At 42.2% G+C, this 22,882-nt stretch overlaps 2 protein-coding genes and 1 long non-coding RNA gene across 3 annotated transcripts; 1 reads left to right on the top strand and 2 right to left on the bottom strand.

The window, feature by feature from the left end:
• Window positions 1–1,819: 1,819 nt before the first annotated feature.
• Window positions 1,820–11,931, bottom strand: nfatc4 (nuclear factor of activated T cells 4). Its single transcript, XM_041054588.1, has 13 exons — window positions 11,354–11,931; window positions 7,298–7,464; window positions 6,502–7,014; window positions 6,232–6,407; window positions 5,723–5,885; window positions 5,393–5,493; window positions 4,673–4,774; window positions 4,371–4,558; window positions 3,966–4,106; window positions 3,534–3,589; window positions 3,248–3,374; window positions 2,288–3,010; window positions 1,820–2,097 (listed from the first exon to the last, which is right to left on the bottom strand). The coding sequence occupies exons 1-13, from the start codon at window positions 11,544–11,546 to the stop codon at window positions 2,027–2,029; spliced, it is 2,721 nt and encodes a 906-aa protein (XP_040910522.1). The 5' UTR covers window positions 11,547–11,931; the 3' UTR covers window positions 1,820–2,026.
• Window positions 11,932–15,254: 3,323 nt separating this feature from the next.
• ltb4r2b (leukotriene B4 receptor 2b) lies at window positions 15,255–20,479 on the top strand. The gene is made up of 5 exons (XM_041054619.1): window positions 15,255–15,395; window positions 17,537–18,134; window positions 18,788–18,988; window positions 19,090–19,133; window positions 19,389–20,479. The coding sequence occupies exons 2-5, from the start codon at window positions 17,556–17,558 to the stop codon at window positions 19,648–19,650; spliced, it is 1,086 nt and encodes a 361-aa protein (XP_040910553.1). The 5' UTR covers window positions 15,255–15,395; window positions 17,537–17,555; the 3' UTR covers window positions 19,651–20,479.
• Window positions 20,480–20,542: 63 nt separating this feature from the next.
• LOC121192772 lies at window positions 20,543–22,075 on the bottom strand. The gene is made up of 3 exons (XR_005895247.1): window positions 21,963–22,075; window positions 21,258–21,289; window positions 20,543–20,927 (listed from the first exon to the last, which is right to left on the bottom strand). It is a non-coding gene; the product is annotated as an uncharacterized LOC121192772 (long non-coding RNA).
• Window positions 22,076–22,882: the final 807 nt, after the last annotated feature.

The following is a 22,882-nucleotide window of genomic DNA, read 5'->3' as shown; positions in this document are numbered from 1 at the left end:
GCTGCTGCACGAACCTGTATGTGTCACTCAGGCTGACTCAGAGGACTCACTGTCTGATGTTTGAGACTATACCTCCCCCTGGTGAAAGTCTGAGTCATTTCATTGTACAAGACGTGGATAGTCTGCCATGTGTTCCCAAATATCAATGAGCGAGTGTCATCAGGCAGGATAAAGAATATATTTTTTATTACTGTGTCAGATTCTCAAATCTAGGCATGAAAAAGCCTCTGGAGCAGTATTTCCTGGTGCAGTAAATCTCTGAATTGAATTTTAGTAGGTTATTTCGCAGCTTCAAGTCAGGGTGACCTTGCTCGTCTATTCATAGACTGGGAAACCAACAACAACAAATGGCCAAAAGTAGATGAACACAACTGTCCACATGCTTTCATGTATTCTTGGTAGTTTGGGGCTGTTTCTCATGGTTTAGGCCAGAGCCTAAATTTATTTATTTAAAATTTCAGTTAACTTTATAAGAGGTGTTGCTGACCCTGGGAACTCCCTGGACTTTTTGTTAGAATTTTAAAACAAAGGTGTCTATTGTCTAAGATAAATAAAAAAGCCTTTAACATGTTGCAAATCTGAAAAGCTGTTTAATAAACATGTGCTTAAAGGCATTTAAACGAAGTGTTTGAGTTTGCCTTTCAAGATCCACTATCTCTAGTGGAAAACCTTCTTAGAAAAGTGAAGGCTAATAGAGCAGTGTGTTAATGCCCATAGTTTTGGATGGAGATGTTCAACATTCAGTCATGGATGTAACGTTCTGGTGTCCACACACATTTGGATATATAGTGTATGTCCTTAAAACCAGCCAGAGAGAAAAGCAGGAGCTGGAACTGGAAAAGTCAGTGTCATGAAGTTATGAGTCAGGAGTTATGGGCTTCAGATTCCAGTGTTAAGCTCATTTTAAAAGATGCTCAGACCTTCAGACCAACGATATCTATCCCTTACAATTAAGGCATTTTTGTCTCAGGCTCCTAACATGTCCATTTATGGTTGTGTTGAAACATATAGACCCATAAAACCGCCAAGAAAACGTACAATGCTACTTCGGCGTCTTTTTGTTAGGTCGGTGTGTTTTTACTGCCTTCTATGTTTGTGTAATAATGAAAGGCTTTTGTCTATCTTTCTTGTAGCTGCACACTTTTGAGTACAAAGTAAAAACAAAAGACCTGTGAAGTTTTAACAGCAGAATGAATAATTTCTGAAAACAGCTGCTGATTTAGGACAGTTAAGGCGCCCTGGCCCTGAGTCCCCCCAGGTGGCACTGTTCTTCAAGACCAACGTGCTCTGCTTAGAGAGGATCTAACAAACTATTCCTCACACAAACCTGTCAAACAGCTCTTACAGTCACAGCCCGGACACATCCACATCCTTTCATGGGGTCAAATTTACAGAACTATCCTTTTGTCTCAACACTTAAACTTTATCTCAACTCAACAGCCATTTTTAGTTATATTTGACATTTAGATATTCAGAAATAATTGCCACTATTTGCCAATGCAGGGTCCTAAATCCTGTCTCCTTTACTTAGAAAGTTTCCATCACATCCAGGAACTGAGCAGAGAAATTTGTACTTACTGAAGGATGGATGGCGTTTCTGCTTGCATGAATACGGACACTTTTATGACAAAGAAATAATTGTGTCTCTTTAAACAAAGAAGATATTTGTATAGTTATGTGGGGTCATAGAAAATACTAGTTTTCCATAGGGTTGAAGCTTGTTTCTTTCAGTCTCTGCTCCATTCTAGATTCACCTTGTATGAGTGTTAATTGTGGGGATTTTTTCACAAGAAAAACACATCCAAGCAAGTTTCTCGTATAATTTATGTTGAAAACATGTTAAAAACATTAGTTTCCCTTTATAAAACCGTAACAGTTACCCGTGGTCATAATTAAAACAGTGTCCTGGTAATCAAATTCCCCTATCAATATCACATGTAACTGGAGCGACGCTTCGTAAGACCAAGTGCATAAGGGATTTAAAGTGATGCCGAATATCAAACGGGGGCAATCAGCTGCTCTGAGCTCAGTTTGGCTGGTTGTCCATCTGAGGGCCTGACTGGTAAGACTGGATGTCCTCCCCAATGAACTCTGATACTGTAGAGAAGAAAGAGAGAAAAATCACACCCCTGTTAATAAGCTCATCCATCCTGTCCATCTCACATACTCATTCACAACAAAAAACAACTATACATTCTCTCATTTCAGTATTTTATCATGTCTTATCTATAATGAGGTCACCTAAATCAGCAACTCCTTTACATAAAGATCAATAAATGTAGCTCACCTTCTTCAAAGGTAATGTGTTGCATAGACACTGAGCTGGTAAACTCCAGGGGGCACTCCTGGATCTTAGCATCCCTCTCTCCCCCATGTCCCATCCCCAGCACCCTTCCCTGGGGGTCCCAGCCCTCATAATGGGAGTAGGGTGCTGGGCAGATGTCCTGATAGGGGCTGGGGTTGGAGGGAGGGGAGGGACACACCTCCTGAGGATAAGCAGAGTATTGGGGGTAAGGAGAGGTGGGGATGGGGGGCAGGGGGGAGGTCGAGATAGGACTGCCGGCAGGGAATGGACTGAGGGAGGAGGAGTGGGAGGGAGAGGGTGAAGAGGACAGGTAGGGTGAGTCCAGCCATGGAGAAGGGGAAGGGGAGGGAGGCTGCGGGCCGCGGGGGTACAGAGGGGGAAGGAGCTCAGTGAAGCCCAGCTCCAGGTTCTCAAAGCTGGGGTGACGCTCAGACAAGGCTGCTCTGGACCCTCCAGGCTCCTCCACCGCAGCATCGGGTTTAGAGCAGTACTCCTCGTGGTAGCTCATGGTGGGGCAGGGAGGAGAGTAGGCGGAGGGGTAGGGGGGCAGGTGGAAACCCAGGCCTCGATCATCAGCCACGGGGTCACCTCTCACAGGAAAGCCCCTGTCCATCCTGGGCTGACCCCCCACAGGACACACAGTCCCCCTCTCCAGAGGCAGCACAGAGGGCCGGGACAGCAAAGGGTCCTCCTCTTTAAACATAACTTCAGGGAGAAACAGAAAAACCTTTTCACAAACATTTATTAATATTATTATTCTCATCTAATATCCTCCTAATGAGAAATATGCATATGATTTCAGTATTGTTTACATAGTGGTTTTTTTTACATGCGTGAAAAAGTGTTTAATTTCTAAATAAACGTTTGTTTTAAGAGTTTCAGACATTTTCAAAACACTGTAAGTAACTTTATTACTAATTATTACTAATAATGGACACTCACTGGGGAGATACTTGAAGCAGTGAGTGCTGCTTCTTTTCCTCTTCCCGTTGGAGACATAAAGACTGACCGACACAGGCCGACTGACGGACAGGTCGCTGTAGGCGGGAACTCTCACACACAACAAACACTACAAGGTAAAAGAGGAACAGACATACATATACATACATGATACGAGTTGGACGAGATTCGTCAGATGCTTTAGCTGCAACGTACAACGTGATCAAGTAAAACTTGTTAAGCTCTTTGGACATTTTTTGGACTGAGATCACACAAAATGTGAAATTACCTCATTGCTGTTGTCACGGTCGACATGAGCCTCCTCCTCCCACTGTAATTTACCATCTAATACATAAGAACAAAAGGTAGAATTAAGGACAAGTGTGACCTAGATGCACACACACACACACACACACACACGCACACACACAGACACACAATCAGTTTAATGAATATCATTTATTTGCTCTCACTGGATCGCAGGTAATGCCTGACGAGAACTTCGACTGAGATAGAAAGGCTGAGTTTTTAGGGGAAAGTTTTGGGGGATCTTGAAAGGCAAAGATAAGATGAGTGTATAAGCTGATTACTCCTTCAACTTGACTACTATTTACCATCATGCTGCTGAGTTTTCAGCACCCTGAAACCCCTTACTATCCTCCTAAAGCCCATTCTTCTGCTTCTGCTTCACAACACAGACTTTGAAACACTGGACATTTACCTGTCCCTCTCTCCATGAAAAGAACCCTGGAGATTGGCAGGAAGTTGGTGCCGCTCAGCAGAAGTTCCTCCCCGCCCTCAACAGAGCAGGAAGTGAGACTGACAGACTCGATGACAGGCAGCTCCTGGGCCGAACGCTGGGCTGAGGCAGGGAGAAAAGAGTCAGGCAAATTAAACATGACCTTCAGTACCGGTAAATACACTATTAATTTAAATCCAGTGTGTGCAATAGAGCTGAAACAGATAGAATTTGGAGATTTAGAGCTTTCAAACAATGTGTAATTTGTCAAGATTGAGTTTGGGGCAGACAACAACAACACACCTAGGGTTGCACTACTAGGGCCACCCAAGTGCATCCCCACTGATATCTAGTTCCCCCTAACGCTACCTTTGACAGGCAACTCACAGCATTCGATGGGCATCGAGGCAACCTGCAGAGCCAGGACCCGCCCAGGTGGGGCAACAGGGGGCGCTAGAGGGAGGTGGGTACGAAACACCAAACGAACTCGTGTGTTTTTCCTGCCAACGTCTGTTTCTCCTTTTCTCAGCTCGATGTCCGAGTTCCTCAGCTTCAGGATCCCTGCACAGTCGATGCTACGACACAAAAGATTTTTTTTCAAACTGTAAATTTATCCATGGAAGGCTCAACATGTTTCTCCAGCACTCTGCTTGTAGAGGAGACCTTTACTCTTTCTCTCTTCTACTCACAGTGCAGTCATGTTGTTCTCAGGGTTGAGGGGGATGTCCAGCAGTTTGGTCCCCGCCTGAACGCTCTCGTGACTGGCAGTACCCACCATCTTCCCTGTCACCCTGAAGGGGGAGAAAAAGCGACATATCACAGCCCTGCATTTACAGTTTTTATGCTTAATGGCTGAAAAGCTCCAGCACCTCTCAACTCTGTACCAGATAACAGGGCTTTAGATTAATGGTTACACTCACTTGAATATATTTGTGAAATTTAACTGAATCCATCTATCAATCCATGAACAGAACAGCTATACGCAATTTTGGTAAAGAAACTGCCCAAATCAGTTAAATATGCTCAAATACAGACAAACCATATGCTGTTGATGTCCCAAAATATCCCATAGATGGTCCCAGATACAGAGAGTTTAAAAGAATAAAAGCAAACTAAGACACTCAGTGTTCTTCCTTTTTATGCAACATCTTCTTCTCTGGACTGTTTTGCAAAAACATTGTCCACTTTAATTTGATGCTGTCATCAAGAACAAGCTACACTGACAATGACTGGTGCAAAGAAAAAAATTCCTAGACCAACACAACAAGCAGCTGGTGGTAGATTATGCAATGACTAAAACCACAGTGATCACATGAATGTACAGCATGTTGTGTCCCCTTGAAAATTAATGTATAATAGGAGGATGCTCTGTAATGAGTTGGATTTTAAATAGAAATACGGTTCAGTACCTGTGTATCTGATAGAAAGGATGCGGCCTGATGGATCTGTCGTCCGCTGTTCCAACGAAAACCTGAAGAGAGAGTGGTTTCCTCTCTGTGTATCCACACAGCTGTAAAGAGAGACACAGTGTGAGAGGTGAAATCAAACTGTGATGAGGCCAGCAGCCGTGAGCCACAACATGTGTCCCGAGACTTTGTTCCAGTATAATAAACACAACTTTCACACTACATTTCTACCTCCACTTGATTTGAAATTACAGAAGAAAGAGGTTTCTATCTTCACTAAAACTGTAATCACATCTTCCAGGAGCGGCGTAAGTCTGCAGGTCTGGGCTTCACCTTGACGACAGGATGTCCTGTTGGCGCAGCCTTGACGGCTCCTCTGCTGCCCTCCGTCTCATAGTGGGCTCTGTGGTGTGGACGGGGCTGCACCTCGATACGCAGCTCATACTGGTCAAACTGGGACGGCAGCGGCCAGTCGAGCGGCGGCAGAGCATTAGACCTGTATTGGATCAGAAAATCATCAGACTGACAGTTTTACTCGTGAACAGCGGGCACAGTCAGAGCAGACAGATGCAGGTGAATAACTATGTAGTGGAACAGCTAATGAGATTTGCACATGTAATCATAACAGGTGCACATACACAGAACAGCAAACACAGAACACTGTAAGAGAAAAGAACAACTTCTGTGATTTATTTAGTCGTGTGGTTGAATCAATGGCGTAATGCTGCATACGTGTTGTAAATGAAGTGTTTATTAATACTTTCAGTTAATTAGATTTTTCTCTGAGATGATATTGTTGTATATGTGGTGGTGTGTTTCTGTGTGTGTTTGTGTGTCCTTGCCTGAACAGAGGGCTGTGGGCGCTGGCTCGGGCCCTGCCCCAGGCCAGAGCAGGGGGCACAGAGAGGTAGTCCATGCCCAGTGAGGGGGGTTCTCTCCTGGTCTGCTGGGTCTCTGGCAGCGGGCAGGGGGAGCTGTGGCCTGGAGCCTGCTCCTGATCCACCTCCCTGGGAGACAACTGGAGGACGAAAAGTGAGGTTCGCCTCCGCAGGGTAATGCAAATCTTATAAAATGTTTAATAATTTACCACAAAACCAAACCAGCGTCTTTACCTGTTCCAATGACGTCTTCCTGGTTTTCTGTGGAATACTGAGTTCACAGCTGCTGGGTGGAGCTTGTGACTGAGGGGTGGAGTCTCCCCCCTCCAGGTTGCACCCCTGCAGTTCTTCTGAGTAACTGCTCCTCCGTGACGTACAGGGGGAAGCCAGAGGGGAGTTTCTGCGCTTTTTGCCCCCGGGGGAAGTGGGCCTCGATGACGGCGAGAGCCCAAAGTTGATGGTGGCCTCGTTGAGGTCCTCCTCCTCCACCAGCAGCGAGTCGCAGCTGGAGGCAGGACTGAGCCACCCGCGGGAAGAGGGGCTGGAGGCAGGGCTGGGGCTGAGGGAGCCGGGGCACCTGTCGCGGTAGGTAAAGGGGTCCAGCAGGGGGAGGTAGAGGCGCTCTCGGTCCCACCCACCTCCACCACCCATGTCCCAGTAGCTGGAAATTGTGGGCGCTGGGTCGTCTTCAGGGGAGATGGTGGTTATCTGGATGCTAGGACACTCGACCACACGGGACTCTGAAACCTGGACAGGAGATGAGTACAAGGGAGGAACTTTCTCGGTTTGGTCTCTCAGTCAATAGACATAAAATGACAAATATTTGATAATCAAATTATTATTATATAATTAAGTTATTTATCAAGCAAAAATGCCACATAGCTGCTTTTCCCTCCCTCTCAAATGTAAAGATTTGCTGGTTTTCCCTCTAAACTCTTAGATACGACAACAACAAAGAATGGATTTCCCTGTAAGAATAATGCAGCATTGACAGAAAATAAATAAATCAAAGGTTCAAACGCTGTCTCACCTGCACAGAGCGCGCCGGCAGGCTCTCATAGGTCCCACTGAACTCTCTGACTGGGGCCCTTCGAGGAGGCGGGGAATGCATCCCAGCCCGCTGACTGGCTGAAGGTGGCGGGCTGGGGATGCTGATTGAGTGTCCTGCATGAGTGGTAGCCAAGTGGTTGTCTGTAACTGAAAATAAAGAATCCTCAAATTCCATGTGAGGGCAGACACCAAGTATATGATAAAATGAACATCACGCAGACCAAACACACTTGAAAGCATCCCCAGTATGCTGTATCTCAACTCTGGTCAAAAAAAAAAAAGAAAATTCTGATAATCAACTGTTGCTAATAAAGACTTTAAAGTGTGTTTATTTTCCAAACATTCACCTTTACTTCCACATGGCAACGATTTATTTGCTGGCTGCTTTCTTGTTTAAAAAAAAAAAAAAGTTTACTTTTCTTCTCCTTGTTCAAACACACTTTCTTATTATATCACATGCTGTCAGTTTTGAGGGTCATGTGACCTCCCGTTCATCATGTTTTAAACCACATGAAAACCTGCTGTTCTTTTTATATCTGGCATGAGAAGGATTCATTAGATGTCAATCCAAATATTGTAAACATGATTTGTGGTAAGTAGAGATTCATTTTTTATCTTCGACATGCCTACATCACTCATTACACATCAATTTTCCTTGATTTACTGTGCTGTAATTGTTGCCATGTGGAAAATGCATGCAACTGAAACTTTTTCTCAGGAAGTGCACGGTTTGTGTCTTTTGAACAGCAGCTGTATTTTTGTCACTTTTATTATTAAGGAATAGTTTGACCTTCTTGGGAAAAACGCTTATATATTTTCTTGCTGAGCGTTAGATGAGACAATCGATACCATTCTCATGTCTGAGCTGTAAATATGAAGCTGGAGCCTGGAGATGTTTAGCTTAGCTTAGCACAAAGGCTGGAAACAGGGGGAAACAGTTAGCCTGGCCCTGTCCCAAGGTAATAAAGTCCAGCTACCAGCACCTCTAAAGGTCAGGAATTAGCAGATAATTTTAAAAAATTATAATCAAAAAACAACATGCTGTGGTTTTGGGGGAGGTCATGTGCCATGTTTTGAATATTAAGTCTGTTCATATTGTTATTCTTTGGTCTTAACCTTTATATTCTCATTTATTGTCTGGCTAAGACAGAAGATTTCATTGAATTATTTTTCAAATGATAACCAGAAACATTAAAAGTGATTATCAGATGAATAAAATTAAAGGCATCTGTGGGAACTATGCAACATTTTAGCTTCATATGATAAATCACAAGGAGTTTATTCTGACTTATGATAAACTTGACTGATATTAAAGTAGATCTTACCTTACATACCTAAATCTCCCAGTCATATGGTAACAATGAACTAAATGTCCTGCAACATTTGTTTTAACTCTACTTTGAGTGTGAAGAACCATTTTAATCCATATGTTCCTTGCATTACAGTCACAAATGGTGCATTAAAGGGTGACGTGGGAATTCTAACCAAATCATGAAATTTACTTTTGCCTCACTGATGCAAATCTTACACCGCTGAGAATCACAAACCCAACTCTGATGCTAAATCCTGACAGTTGTGAAGCTGATGATCTGGGGCTTTTCTACATTCCCCTCCTTAAAAATTTCAGAAAACATTCTCAAGAAAAAGTCATGGTCTTTGCCAAACAACCATCGGCATGAGGACACGACCCCTCAAAACCACAGTCCTCACCACAACATTTCCCTAGCGTGGTGTGGTCGGACTCCACATGGAGCCAAACAGTAGTTACTCTGTAATGAGCGAGGCTCCAATTGATCATTGTTGCACCGCAGTGGCGGCGGGCCATGCAGGCAATTTTTGGGCAACACGGACACACAACAGCAACTGCCAACAAATTAAGACTCGGGGTGAAAAATCTCCTCAAATGTTTCCTGGCAACAAAAATATTTCCAAGTGATTAAAGCTGCAGTGCTGAGGCAACTCCTCTGCTGGTGGATGATTTTTCACATGAAACAAAGATTTACATGTTTGTGTACTGACCAGCAGAGGAGTTTACGAGCAAGAAAATGTTCTAATGCTAATCTAAAGTCTAATAGATCGAATACACGAAAAAAAAACGCAGAATCTGATAATCTGCAACCCTATCAAATCCCTGTATGGCACCAACTGGGCACCATAATGAAATAATGAGTCTAATTTGTTTTTTGAGTCTTTGGTGGCTGAGGGCTCCTCTATTAACTCTGCTACTGGCTAAGAATTCACCTTCCCATCTACAGTTTATCGCAGTCTGTTGAGACAAAGCTGTGTTCAGACCTAAAACAGCAAAGAAATAACTTTACCTCTTGATGCTCGGCTCTTAAAACTATTTATGAAACAATTGTTTTACATTGTTTGTGGACAGAGCAGCAGAACAGTTTACTGACACCTAAATATACCTGACAGTTACTGAACAGTCAGTTGTTGCATTCGTTTGGGAATCAAAAAGCCCCATCTAACATGTTTAATATAATGTAATACTTCATTCTGTGTCCTGAGCTGAACCTCTCACAGGGAGGGATAATTGGATCTTCCTGACTTGGAGGTCAGGACCTCCCCCCCAACAAGAGACTCAATGAAAAATCAGAGGAGTTGTGAGGTGATTAACAGGTTAGAAAATCAGAAAATATATATTTCTGCTGAACGAAACGAGGCTTATTTCTTAGACTTTTCTCTAATCCTTACTGTTTTTCTAGAGAATTCTTGGCTAACTTGACCTCCTCATCTCCTCTACAATATTTCCTTTAGTAACAGTTTCTGAAATGATCATTTAGAAGTTCAAACACAGACCAGCAGAGGAGCTGACAGGTGAAAACACTTCTTTCTTTAAGGTAACCTCATCCACTCAGAAGAAAACTCTTCCCAGCCGTATATCCTCTGATGCTTTATCCTGTGTCCTAAGTAATTTAGAGACAAGCAGAGGACAAAAAAGTGGGACCGAACCATGTGAAATACAATTTTTTTTCCCGTCACTCTTGTTTTAAAATTCACAGTTTCTGCTATAAATTACATTCATCAAGTCAAGGCCTGCTGCCAACTGTGTTTCAGAGCCACAAGAATCTCTGGCCTCATGTTACCTTAGATAAAACTGATTCCAATGATGTCCACGCAGCGAGACGTACAGACATTAGATTAGGGACAAATAGAGAAGTGCTATTGTCAACATTGTTTTGTTTTATGTGGCACAAGCCACAAAAGTTGTGTCCCACTGCTTTGCATGTTATATCAATAAATGTTTAGAGCTGGGGACACGTCAGGAGTGACTCCGGAGAGTCAAAAGAACTAAAACAAGACTCTAACCGACCTCTGTGAAGGTTTATGGTCTGAAAAGTAAAAATTAATCACCTAGAGTGAAGAATTGCTCTCTTGTTTCTCCTGCAGTTCATTTTCATGCCTTGGGTGTGGTAGCTAATACAACTGTATGCCAGTGTGGGCGGGAAGCAAATGAGAGAGTTGATGTGAGGATATGAGGTGTGTGTGTGTGTGTGTAGTGAAAAACGGGGGAGATGCAGGCCGGGTGAAACAGTGAGGGGAGGTGTGTATGTGGTGCGCGTTCAGTACACAGAGGTTGAGGTTCCTTCCCAGATGGCAGCTGTTAACTCTACTCACACGCACAGCTGATTAGAAACACATTGAGTCTGGGGCTGCACGCACACATGCACAAATACACAAATAACACACACGCAAAATGCACTAACCAGGAGTACAGAATATGCACACACACTCAGATGCGTACCACACACAACACAAACACACAATAAAAATATACTCGTGCTCACATGCTTACAGAAACAGGCACGCACACATCACATGCGAGTTCAAACACAAACACACACACACACACACACTTAACATAAGCACAAACGTGCAGATGAAGGCCTTCATTACAACACATGCAACACACAAACACACACATACAGAAGTTCCCATGCATTGGGAGCCCGCCTGGCCACTCAGACCTCCTCTATCTAGTGTGCCGCTTTACTTCAACACATTCAACTATCCAAGAAATGACTCTAACCCAGGCTGCTGCTGCTGGAGGAGTCCAGGTGCAGCAGGGCGCCCTCAGTTTCCTCCCCGGGACCGGAGCTCTCCGGCTCGGCTGTGCGCACCGGGGATGGCCCCTGGTTCTGCCGCGGCGGCGGGTCCTCCTCAAACACCAACTTGAACTCGAACTCGCCCTCCTCCCAGCCCGAGCCCGGCGCGGCCCCCATCGCCCTCCGGCAGCAAGGACAGGATACAGATAGAGTGATACGACCTTATCTCCCTGTTTCAAATACAGCGACTTTAACGTCTTTGGTGCGACTCCAAAAAAAAAGTTTCCCAAAGATATTCCCCAAACTTTCTCCTATGTGCGTGTCATTGCGCAAATATCCCTGCTCTGGGAAGGTTTTCGTGTAACTTCAGCAACTTTTCCACGCTGTTTCCACACGATGAGGACTGCTCCTTGTTCGGATCTTTGCAAATTTTTTCAGACTTGATGCCTTGCGGTCCAAATCAAATCTTCGCTCAGGATATCTCACTGTCTTCTCCGAAGCATATTTCCCAGATAGAGCCGGGTCTTTCATTCTAGCTCCATCGCCAGCCCTGTAGCATAGTTTCTCCCTCTTCTTCCCCTTTCAAGACAGAGAGGGGAAAAAAAGTTTATCAAATATTTTTGTCGTCCTTTACCCTTAATTGCCTTTGGGTGGGTTTCCCAGCTCCAGTTGGTCCGTTACTCATTCCCCATAGGATCTTATGCCTGTCAGTCATGATTCCCCCCCTACCCAACCTCCATCCTCCCTCCTCTCCCCCTTCCTCACTCACTCTGGAGATTTCGCTTTTAGTCAAACTCACTTAACATTGACTTAATACACTAACAAATGTGCAAATGTGGCTCTTCCCTACAACTTACATCTTATTTTGCATCATTCAGACAAAGTTTTCCTGGTGTTTCCCCACAAGAATTTGGGTTTGTCTTCACATCGTCCCCAGTAACTATGACTGTTTCACACATCTGAGCCCAAAACAATATGATTATTATTCCACTCATGAGCAGGACTCATGGCAGGCAGCTCACTGTCTCCAAAACCTGCTATTGTAGGCCGGCTGCATGGCCACCAGGGCTGTGATGTTAACTGTCAGTTACTGCACATAAGAAGGCCTATTTCCTGTGGCGATGAACACGACAGCCCCCCTTTTTTGGCTGTCACTCTTCCCTCTCCTCCCCCTTTCTTCTTCTTTTTTCCTTTTTTTTTTTCTCTGCCCCTCTCCTCTCTTCCAAATCCTCCTGGTCCCTCCTTCTCTCGAGTCTCCCCTCCCTCCTTCCTCTCCACCACAGATCTGTTTCTCATTATCCTCTGTAGTCTGCTCTCTGTCTGAGTCAGGAGACGAAAAACTTAAATAAACACACTCTCTCTGGCTCTCTCCGCCTCAGTCCAGCTCCTTAGTCCTCCTCCTCCCCCTCCTCCTCCTCTCTGACTCTCCCCTCTGTCCTCCTTCCTCGCCCTCCTCTGGTTCTCACAATCATCAGGCGTATATTATACTGGAGTGTAACTCGGGGCTTGTTTCACTCTCCCTGTCATCCTCTTGGGGTTGTGTGGGCAGGCCTTGGATCCTGGACTGATCTCAAGATGTTACAGTCTGGTTGGGGCGAGGAAAAAACGCTACCAGCAGGGCCGACGCTAGACTTTTTGAGGCCCTAAACTTGTTTGATTGATTCTCACCCCTTCACAAATTAATTCATTTCATGAGAGCTGTGTTTGCAGGGGGATTGTGCAACATGAAATACGATCCAGGAAGCCCAGTCTGTGTCATAGATAAATACGTTTTACGGCTTTTCAGACACTAAAACACTGCAAAAAGTTTATAATACCATGAGACTTTATAGCTCTGGAAAGTTATCAGATTTGTTTTCCTCATTCTTCACAACTGTAGGGAAAACAGCACAGCATTCATGTTACAAAGTAATATACCAGCAATGTGATCCTGAGTGGTGAACCCAAGGCGGTGCGGGATTACAGCGCATTGTGGCAAAAGTTGAGCCAGGTTCAAGTCTTTTTGCTGGATGCGTCCCCCACAGCAGTCATGACGTGACAGTCATCACCTACATTGTGTTTCCTCGCAGCTAAACTCACAATTTATCTGTCTCTGTCAGGTCACAAAATAAACAGCGAATGTTTATGAATGAATGAACAGTAATTCCCATGCTGCTGCACTGAGATTTCCTTTAAATCACCATTTTCATATTTAACATTTCAATTCAAAAAGTTGTCTGACAAACAACACACGTTCATCACAACATCAGTACAGTGTGACAGGTCAAAACAAGTAATAACAAATAAAGTTAGAGGTGACAGAAAGTTGGCTTTCACAGCCCATGAGCAGACATATGCCATTCTTTTAGAAAAGTCAGGTTTCCTCATCCACACTAAAATGTGTGAGTGATGCTGGCTTAGTCAGGATGGAAGGTCGAAATGGAGAGGAAAAATATGCCTTTTCAGATTTGACTTCATCAAAGTCCATTAACTATGCAGTAATCTTCACATGAGCATCCTGAACTACAGTAACTTGGTTTTGACGAAGTGCAAAATGAATTCCTATATATTCTGTAAAGTTTTTAATCGTGCTGGAGAAGCGAGAGTTGCAGTTCAATCCTTTTGCAACTGGCTGAATTTGAACTTGAATCTGAGAAACAAAGTGCACGCACATTCTCGGTCGTTCAGTTACAGAGTGTTTGTAGAAACGGAAAGTTTTCGGTGGGGGTTGTGAAACTGTAGTTGAATGGCTAGTAAATTGTTTAAAGGACTGCTGCAATGTGATGGATGAGTGCAACACACAGGAGGAACTGCTGAGTGTCAAGTTTATGAGAAGAGGAGAAAAGAAAGGTATTATTCTTGTGGACGTGTTGCCCTCATGTGGTGAACGATAGAATAGTTTTACTGTAACTTTCCTCAAAAGTCAGTTTTCTGTTTTTGGAGCCCGAGGACACAGATTATTGTCACTGATCAGTGATCAGTGATTCTTGACAGGCTCTGAATTAGAGAGAGAGAGAGAGAGAGAGAGAGAGAGAGAGAGAGAGAGAGAGAGAGAGACTGTAATGAATGATTTACTGATTGAATCCATGGCTTTAACTAAGGTACATTTCATGGTGTTGTGATGTAAATACAATTTGTGTTCAAGTTAAACTTTACTTTATCTTTTTTATCACAATATATCCAGTATGTTCAGACAAGCTGTTTTTGTTCAGACCATTATAAACAGCTGTGAGAACACCTGGTTGATTCTGGCATCAGATTTTCCACAGATCACAGAGAACTATCAGATACAGCAGCTTGTCCATTTCCAGTGTATAAGAGTGAAACTGCTTTAATGGGAAACATGACATCACTGAACAAGAGCCTGTGCACTTAGCAAACCTTCAATGGAAAGATAAAACTGGAACAAACCCGCGCTTTCACTCAGGCTTTTCATCATTTCTCCACTTCTTCATGTAAACGAGCATTCCTGTCAGTGCCAGAGACTTGTATGAACTAGTGAGTGTGAGTTTTTATACGTGTGTGTGTGTGCTCCTGCATGCATGCTTGTGCTTGTGTGCCCTGCATCCATGACACAACTACAGAGCTTGTGCAAACATTTGAATCACTATTCAGTTCCTTCACATTATGCAACAATTATTGACTCACTCTGAGTGAAAAGTGCCTCTGGATATACAAAAAAAAAAAAAAAAAATGCATTTTGTGATGTGACACTGGGACATTTGTGTCCAGGAAGAATGCATGTTTGTTTACAAAAAGTCAATCATGTATACAGTGTTATAGCACGGACACTTGAGATACATTCCACAGGATGCTGATATATGGAGAAGAATACAGAGAGCGTCAGACAGTGAGAGTTTTTTAGGAAGGACACACCTCTCTGCCTCCCTCTCTCAAACCACAGCATGTTTCAGCCTGTGAGACAGGACGTGAATCACATTATAATGGACTGAGTTGACAGAGACAAGAGTAAAGAGACACTGTAAGAACCAGACGGAGCGGAGAACAGCAGTGGGATCACGAAGAGAGACATCACATCCTGGAAAGGTCAGTCATTTTTGAATGTTGACTGGAAAACTCCCAACACCTTGATTTTCAACTTCTTATTCACATTTTTGTTAAATCTCAGATTTTACTAACATCTGCTTCTTTCCTATTCTCCTCCTCCATCTTAAAATAATAATTTACTTTTCTTGACTTGATTATTTACACATAGCAGATTTATTACAAACCTGTGACTCATTACGTTAATACTTGCAGACTAAAAGCGAATCCATCGCTCTCTCTTTACTGAAACAGAGTTTCTGGCATTTTCAGACTTTTTAAAGAAATGTCTCGGCGATTCTGGAGTTGTCCGGTTTTGTTTTGTTTTTTGTTTTTTTATTCTGTGCTCAAACAATTGTTCTAAATTGTCAAAAAAAAAAACTTTGCTGCGCTTTATGGTAAAAGTACCTCTTGAATATATTTTTACAGTACTTTCCTTAATTTGTCATATAAACAGAAATGACATCTACTTCTGTTCTTCTTAGTACGCTTAGTACGCTAAAACAGTATGTTTCTGCACAATCTCCAGTATTAGATCATAAACTGAATATTTTTGTGTATTTCTTTGGATCTGACAGATAGCGTGGTCACCTCTGGATCAGACAAACTTTATGACACCTGGCTCGATTAAACACTTCAAACCGAGCTTTTGTAAAAAGCTGTGATTTCGAAGAATGTGTGCTTTCACCTTGTTTCATCAGTGTGTTGCTTGGACTGGGCTTTCTGCTGAATTTCTTACCAGTGATTTGAGTCTGGCATTGATTCACTTTGTTTACTCGTCCACTCTCATAAAAAGCCATCATGGGAAAACAAACAGCTGGCTGTAATGGGACCAGAGCAAAGAATCTGGGACTTAATTAGGAAAGAAGGACTTGATTTTCCTGGTCACACAAGAGTTAAAGGCAGTTTTGCACAGATCATACTGTGATGTGACCAGTTTCTGAACCAATAACATTCTCTCTCTCTGCATCACTGAAGTTTAATATTTCTATTATACAAGTCAGAGATACATCCAGGAATGTGATATTCCTTAAAGGTCAGCCTTCTGTGGCCTCTGCACTCTCGGTGATATTAGTTTCCATGTGAAAGAACAGTGAGAAAGACTCATAAGAAGAGAGACAAATGAGGAAAACTGCGTTGCAATACTGCTGTTGTTTAATGCGGCCCTGATGATGTTTGGCATGTTTTAGCATGCTGCTTCAGCATTTGTTGGCTGTTGGCTTCAGGGTCTGATGGGAATTTTTTAGAGGCTGCGTCAAGGTGCCTGCCATCCTCTAGTTCTGAATATTTTCTTAATCTTCAGTTATTGGTGCACTATAATAGGTGTGCTCAAACCCACAGCCTGTCAACAATCCCAATAAAACACTGGGTGAAAGAGCCAAATTATTGGCACAGCATTTTGTTTCTGTATACTCTATCACCCTTTTCCTCTTTTACTTTGTCGTTTCATCACTCACAGTTAAAACCGTTTCCTTTTGTAATGAATGTTCCTGTTAAATTTAAAGAAAACAGATGCAATGGCAGTCCACGTCACATACATGTAGACACATGAGAGACACGTGAAGACAGTTTTGTCAAAAGTTGAACTTATTCAAGCACATTGCTGAGGAACCAAAAAAAAAGGGAGAGAAAACTTAAAAACACCTGCTCCCTCACTTTTAATATTACATTGTGTAAAGTGTACTTCATTGTAAATAGAATCAGCGTTGAAAGCATGTGTGCATCCACTGGTATGCACAGGAAACTCAACAGTGATGGTGAGGTTAGATTCTTTATATATATCTGAGACACATGAAAGTGGAGGTGACAAAATACCAGAAAAGATTTCTATCTGTGCATGTGTCTCTATCTCTGCCCTGACAAACCAACCGTGATAAACAGCTTTTAACAGAATAAGCAAAACTGGTGTCATAAATCTTAATCTACTTTGGGAAACATTTGACCTTGTTAATAAAGACCTAAATTACTGCTTGTACACCTTTTGTAAATGGTGCATAATCATCCTCTAATACAACAGTACTGCAATGAATCCTGTTCACATATGATGCTTAGTTTAAGAGAGCTGTTGATTCATCTGTAAACTGGCAACTGAATGAACAGATCAGCCTCCCGCCTTAGGTTCAAACTTTGTCTCTCGTCCTCAGGATCCAAACCCCTTCTAGCATGAGAAACTTGAGTCGCTCCTACTTACATCCAGCTATCAATGACACAAACCCCGAGGATGACAGCGTGGTAAGCAATGATTTCTCCACAACCTTGGGCGCCATCATCCTCGGCCTGGTCTTCCTCCTGGGCGTCCCTGGCAACTTCTTCATCGTCTGGAGCATCCTGGCACGCATCCGACGACGCTCAGTCACCGCCATCCTCATCCTCAACCTGGCGTGCGCCGATGGCTTCCTCATGATCCTCACCATCTTCTTCATTGTCTACCTGGCCAAGCAGACGTGGGTCTTTGGTAACGCCATGTGTAAAGCCCTGTTCTACCTGTGCAACTCCAACATGTACGCGTCCATCTTTCTGATCACACTGATGAGCGTGCACAGGCTGGTGGCTGTGGTGTTTCCAAGGAAAGTGTCCTTCTTAGTCACCAGGAAGATTGTGAGGAGGGTGATCGTAGCCATGTGGGTGCTGGTGATGGTCATTGCCATCCCCTCACTGGTGTTTCGGGACGTGAGAATGGACAAAGATGAGAGGAACAAGGAAAGACTGGTGTGTGCGCCCAATCACACCCTTCCGCGACATGTAAGTAGACTATTATTATTATTATTATTATTGTTGTAGTTGTTGTTGTTGTCGTTTATCATTTGTTGTTAATCTGATTGTTTACTTGACTTGAAGAAATCAAATTATTGTTATTTGTTATCTGTTCCACCTATGTTTTTCTGATATGATCCGTCAAAATTTTCACTGTGAAAAAACAAAAAACAGTTGGACTTAAAATTTACCTGATAGTCAACAACAAAAACATCAGTAGTGTCCAGTAATATTGGACTAATAGTTAATGAAAACAAACATGGAATGGTGCACTTGCCTTCCTCTGGGTGCACCTCAAGGATTATTTTTTGTTTCACGAAAGAACACATAAAGATCAAGTGTGTTCCCCTTGCTTTTATTTAGGGTTGGACCCAGAAGTTGTTTTCATAGTTGATTCATCTGCTGACTTCTTGGTCTGCCTGAGCAAGGTTCTTCAGTTTGCCAAAACGTGTGACAAAGAGAAGCAGCAAATTCTGGAACGCTGGAACATATATACGGACAAACCGTAGCATTTCAAACTAACTACAGCTTGTTTCAGCTCTGCTCTTGTCTTGTCCTGCTTTGGCAGATCCATTCATGTCTGCTGAAGCCCACACAGTCATTACACTGAACACATCTGTTTTTCATCCTCCTGTGTGCAGGTGCGTTTCCAGTATGCGTTTGAGACAGTGGTGGGATTCATTCTTCCTTATGCAATCATCATAACCAGCTACGTCCTCATCCTGAGGCGCCTGAGGCAGACCAAATTCAAGCGAAAGGTCCGCAGCGAGAAACTCATCTTGGCCATTGTGGTGATGTTTGGCGCCTTCTGGCTGCCGTACCATGTCATCAACATGATCCAGGTGAGTGAGGGCATGTTCAAGGTATCATCTATCACATACAATCTGCTGTTAGATTAATGATGTGACCTTTTGACTGGACACTGTGTTTTGTTTTGTCCAAGGTCGCAGCTGAGTGGTACCCAGAGAACTCACCGACAAGAGAAACGTGAGTAACGAAAGATTTTCTCCATTTTCACTCACCCTCTCAAACTACAATATATTCACTAACATTTGGTTCTTTTCATTTACGAGAGATTCACACAGCAATACTCCAGAAGGTTATAACATTAGGTTTTACGTAATGTCACATATGGGGGGAGCTGATATATAGCTCCTCATATTGGCTGATATTTAAGTTAAGCTCTGAAGAAAGCTACCAAACTAGCTGTGGTCTAACATCTAATTATCTGTTTATTTTCAGGCTGGACCACATCTCTCAGTCCAGTCGTGCAGTGACCTCAGCTCTGGCTTTCATCAGCAGCTGTGCCAATCCTGTCCTCTACACCTTCGCTGGGAAGTCCTACATAAAGCAGAATGGCTTCGCCTTCATGGCTAAGCTCTTTGAGGGCATATCGTCAGACCAAATAGGAAACAAGAAGAGTCGGATCAAAGACACTATGGGAACCAGTAATGTTGACTCTTCAAACAGCACTGGGGCTTCTACTGGACAAAATGGGAGATGAGGATGTAATGAAACACGTAAACCTACGTATTGAATGTGTGGATTTTGGTTAAAGCAACACTTGAGTCTGACTTTGTTAAGCTTAAAAAAGACAGACAAACCCAAGGCACCAGCTTAGAGCTGAACATTAAGTGTTTTGTATTGTAGATAGAATGTGTTGAGACATAAGTTTAACTGAAAGTCAGTGTTACAGCCACAAGAAACAACATTGTTGGAAACACGACCTGTATATCAGAACTGTAAATACTCTGTTTTTACATTTGTATTGTTTTTGTATTTTGTGGCAGATACAGACAGTAACACTTGAAAAAAAATGCAATTTATAATAAGAAGATCTACTCAGGGAGAAAAACACAAAGGTAACACTTTACTTTAGGTCCCTATACTTGGCATTTACATGGAGTAGATAAGCATTGCAAAAATGTAATGTAAAAATGTAATTTTACTCATCTTTTACTGTTTTACAGTTCATCAATGATTTAAATTTTATCATTTGATGTTTTGATTTTGTTTCAATTTCTGTAACATGGGATTTTTTCCCATTATGCAGTAATGAAAAATTGTTACCCGCATTTTGAATTGCTGTTGTTGCACAACATAAATCTCAGCTTCAGTGTAGAGTCAAGGATGATATGTTGCTTGAGCTTTTAAAGCACTGTACTATAAGCTTTTTTTTTTTTTTTTTTTTTTTAAATACAGATATTTTTCTTAGTTTTTTAAGATATGCTATTTCTAAGAGTCAGCATGTAATTTTATTGTCCAGTGACACAGACATTTACTGCTACTTGTGATTAGGATTTTTATCTTCAAATTAAATCACCAATACACTGTTTAAAACATCTTTATTTACCTGTGAATTTCACAGTTCATCCATAGTTACATGCAGTTCATACATTCACTCTGTGGCCTTTATTTAGGTACACCTGTACAACCTAACATAACTCAATACAACAGCTCTGCCATCACATTACCTTTATGAAGTTTATGTTAGAAATATGATTCAATTACATGCTAATCATTAAGGTCAGTTAAAAGGTGGTGTTGAACTGGCCTCCCTCAAAACAACTTACTTTACAATTGTTTCAACAAAAACTGATTACAGCCATCATTAAAGACTTTATAATGGAGTAGTTATATAGTTTTGCCTTAGACTGTACATGTGCACTGAATATAGTTAAAAAAAACAAAAAAAACCAACTTAGTTTAACCTTTTAAAATACAAAATATCAAACATGGGCGATCCAGCTGTGGTCTCTGTCCATGCAGTGTTCCCATTACCTGTAGAAATACACAAGGTGAACTGATGTACTTTTGTTAAAGGGTTGTTGATCAAACAGTCACTTTTGAGGCTGCATATTGTGCTGTGTTCATTTGTGTTGCATCTGACCCACTTATCAATCAATGAGGACACTTCTCATTATAACACTGCAATTTAACAGCACCACAAACCTAGCCTCCAAGATTTTTTAATAAATCAAAACTTTCATGAGATTAGTACTTATTTATATTCATATAAAGCATTAATCAAACATGGAACTAAAAACTTGAAGCATGTGTAATAATGAGCGACTTCATGTATCAAGTAAATCGACAAAGACGGATACTGACCTCACCTTATCAGGACATGTCCGGACCAGGCTCTTAAATATTAGAAGAAAGCACAACAGGTTAGTCTCAGCTTGGAATATAATAAGCACTTTAATATTATCAGTACTGTCAAACCCATCAGTGCAGTGAAAGAATAATCATTGAGATTCAGGTGAAACACGGACTCACATGCAACTCATCATTAAGGTTTGACTGTGTAAAAGTGGCTTTGTGCACAGAAATCTTTCATCTTTACACATTTCTGCCCCTGTGGATCCATAAAGTCTAAATTTAATCTTTGAATAAGACACCATCAAGTATTTACTGCTTGTATTACTAGTCTAATCTTTGTCAAAAAGATGTAGAATTTAAACATAAAGCAGAAGAAAACTGGAATATGCATGTAAAGCACAGGTACCACAAAACTGTGCTTAAGTAAACCACCTGAGTAAACGTGCTTAGTTATTTTCCACCAGTGAAAGTAAATGATTAAAAAAACCATTTAAAATACTAAATTAGCCATTTTAATCCAAAGGCATCGTTCGCTCGGATGCAGGTGGCTCATTAGAAAGAAGCCTCAAAAGCCATGAGGCCGGCTGGCTGAAGCAGCGAGCCAACAACGATAATCTGTGCGGAAATAACCGCAACAAACAGCCACGGGCGGACACACAAATACGCCAACTGCGACGTTAACAATGAAATCTGATACAAACGGTGAACATGTACCGTGGATGGAGCGCAACATGTGCTGGGCCTCGCCTCTCCGACAAAACCACGACCGACCGACCGCCGCCGCAACAAGGAAGAGAGGCTGTTAATGAAGCCGAGGCTCTATTTATCTCTTTATCAAAACCACGTGTTTGCTGTCCTCCGTCACAAAACAGCTTCCAGAGAGCTTCCGGGTCTGCTGCAGAACAAAAGAGCGAACACGTGAAATGTGTGGAACAGACGTGGTTTGTAAACTGCATCTGATTCTTACCCCAGTGACCGTGAAGGTATCAGTGAATTATCAAAAATTATATCAACAAACCACTGGGGCATAATTTAGCAGCCAGAGGGGCATTGTTGTGCATACAGACAGTATTCTAAAATAGTAAAATATAGACATAATTTATCAAATATAACAATAATGGTAAAAAATATTTATCAATGAAAACATAAACTTAAAATTATAGTAAACTAATAATTGCACATAATTTTTCCGGGGATTCACTAAACAGCTCTTCATAACATTATTAGACCCCTGACTTCTTGTGTTGTTGTACTCTACATCCCTGTTCCTCCACCTTTCATGTTGCTTGTGGGGGGCCAAGAATTCAGGGGGCCCCTGGATTAAAGACTCCATATGAAGTGACTCGTAACATTTCTTGTTGGAAAGTCAATGAAACGTTTACAAAAGGACACAAAACGCATAAAAAATAGATGCAAAACAACCACAAAGAGACATAAAAATCAAAAGAGATACAAAAGTTGTTTTGTGTCTTTGAAACCGTGATTCTCTAAACTAACACACATGACGTTGTAAGTAAATATTAGCAGATAACTGCGTAGATAACCGGCTGCTGAGATTAAATAAACCCGTGACTGAACGCCACCTGTCATTTTAAAACATTCCCACACTCGCATCTCATTTTGAACTACAAAAT

The sequence above is a fragment of the Toxotes jaculatrix genome, chromosome 14 (assembly GCF_017976425.1).
Source record: "Toxotes jaculatrix isolate fToxJac2 chromosome 14, fToxJac2.pri, whole genome shotgun sequence".
NCBI lineage: Eukaryota > Metazoa > Chordata > Actinopteri > Toxotidae > Toxotes > Toxotes jaculatrix.
The sequence above is the reverse complement of the archived record's forward strand: the minus strand, read 5'-3'. Positions and strand labels throughout refer to the sequence as shown.

Coding starts and splice junctions, on each gene's coding strand:
- nfatc4 (XM_041054588.1), bottom strand. CDS start 11,546: ATGGGGGCCGCGCCGGGCTCGGGCTGGGAGGAGGGCGAGTTCGAGTTC. Junction 5,886..6,231: donor GCCCACAGCCCTCTGTTCAG/GCAAGGACACAC, acceptor GATCCAATACAG/GTCTAATGCTCTGCCGCCGC. Junction 5,494..5,722: donor CAGGACATCCTGTCGTCAAG/GTGAAGCCCAGA, acceptor CTCTCTTTACAG/CTGTGTGGATACACAGAGAG.
- ltb4r2b (XM_041054619.1), top strand. CDS start 17,556: ATGAGAAACTTGAGTCGCTCCTACTTACATCCAGCTATCAATGACACA. Junction 18,135..18,787: donor ATCACACCCTTCCGCGACAT/GTAAGTAGACTA, acceptor TCCTGTGTGCAG/GTGCGTTTCCAGTATGCGTT. Junction 19,134..19,388: donor AACTCACCGACAAGAGAAAC/GTGAGTAACGAA, acceptor GTTTATTTTCAG/GCTGGACCACATCTCTCAGT.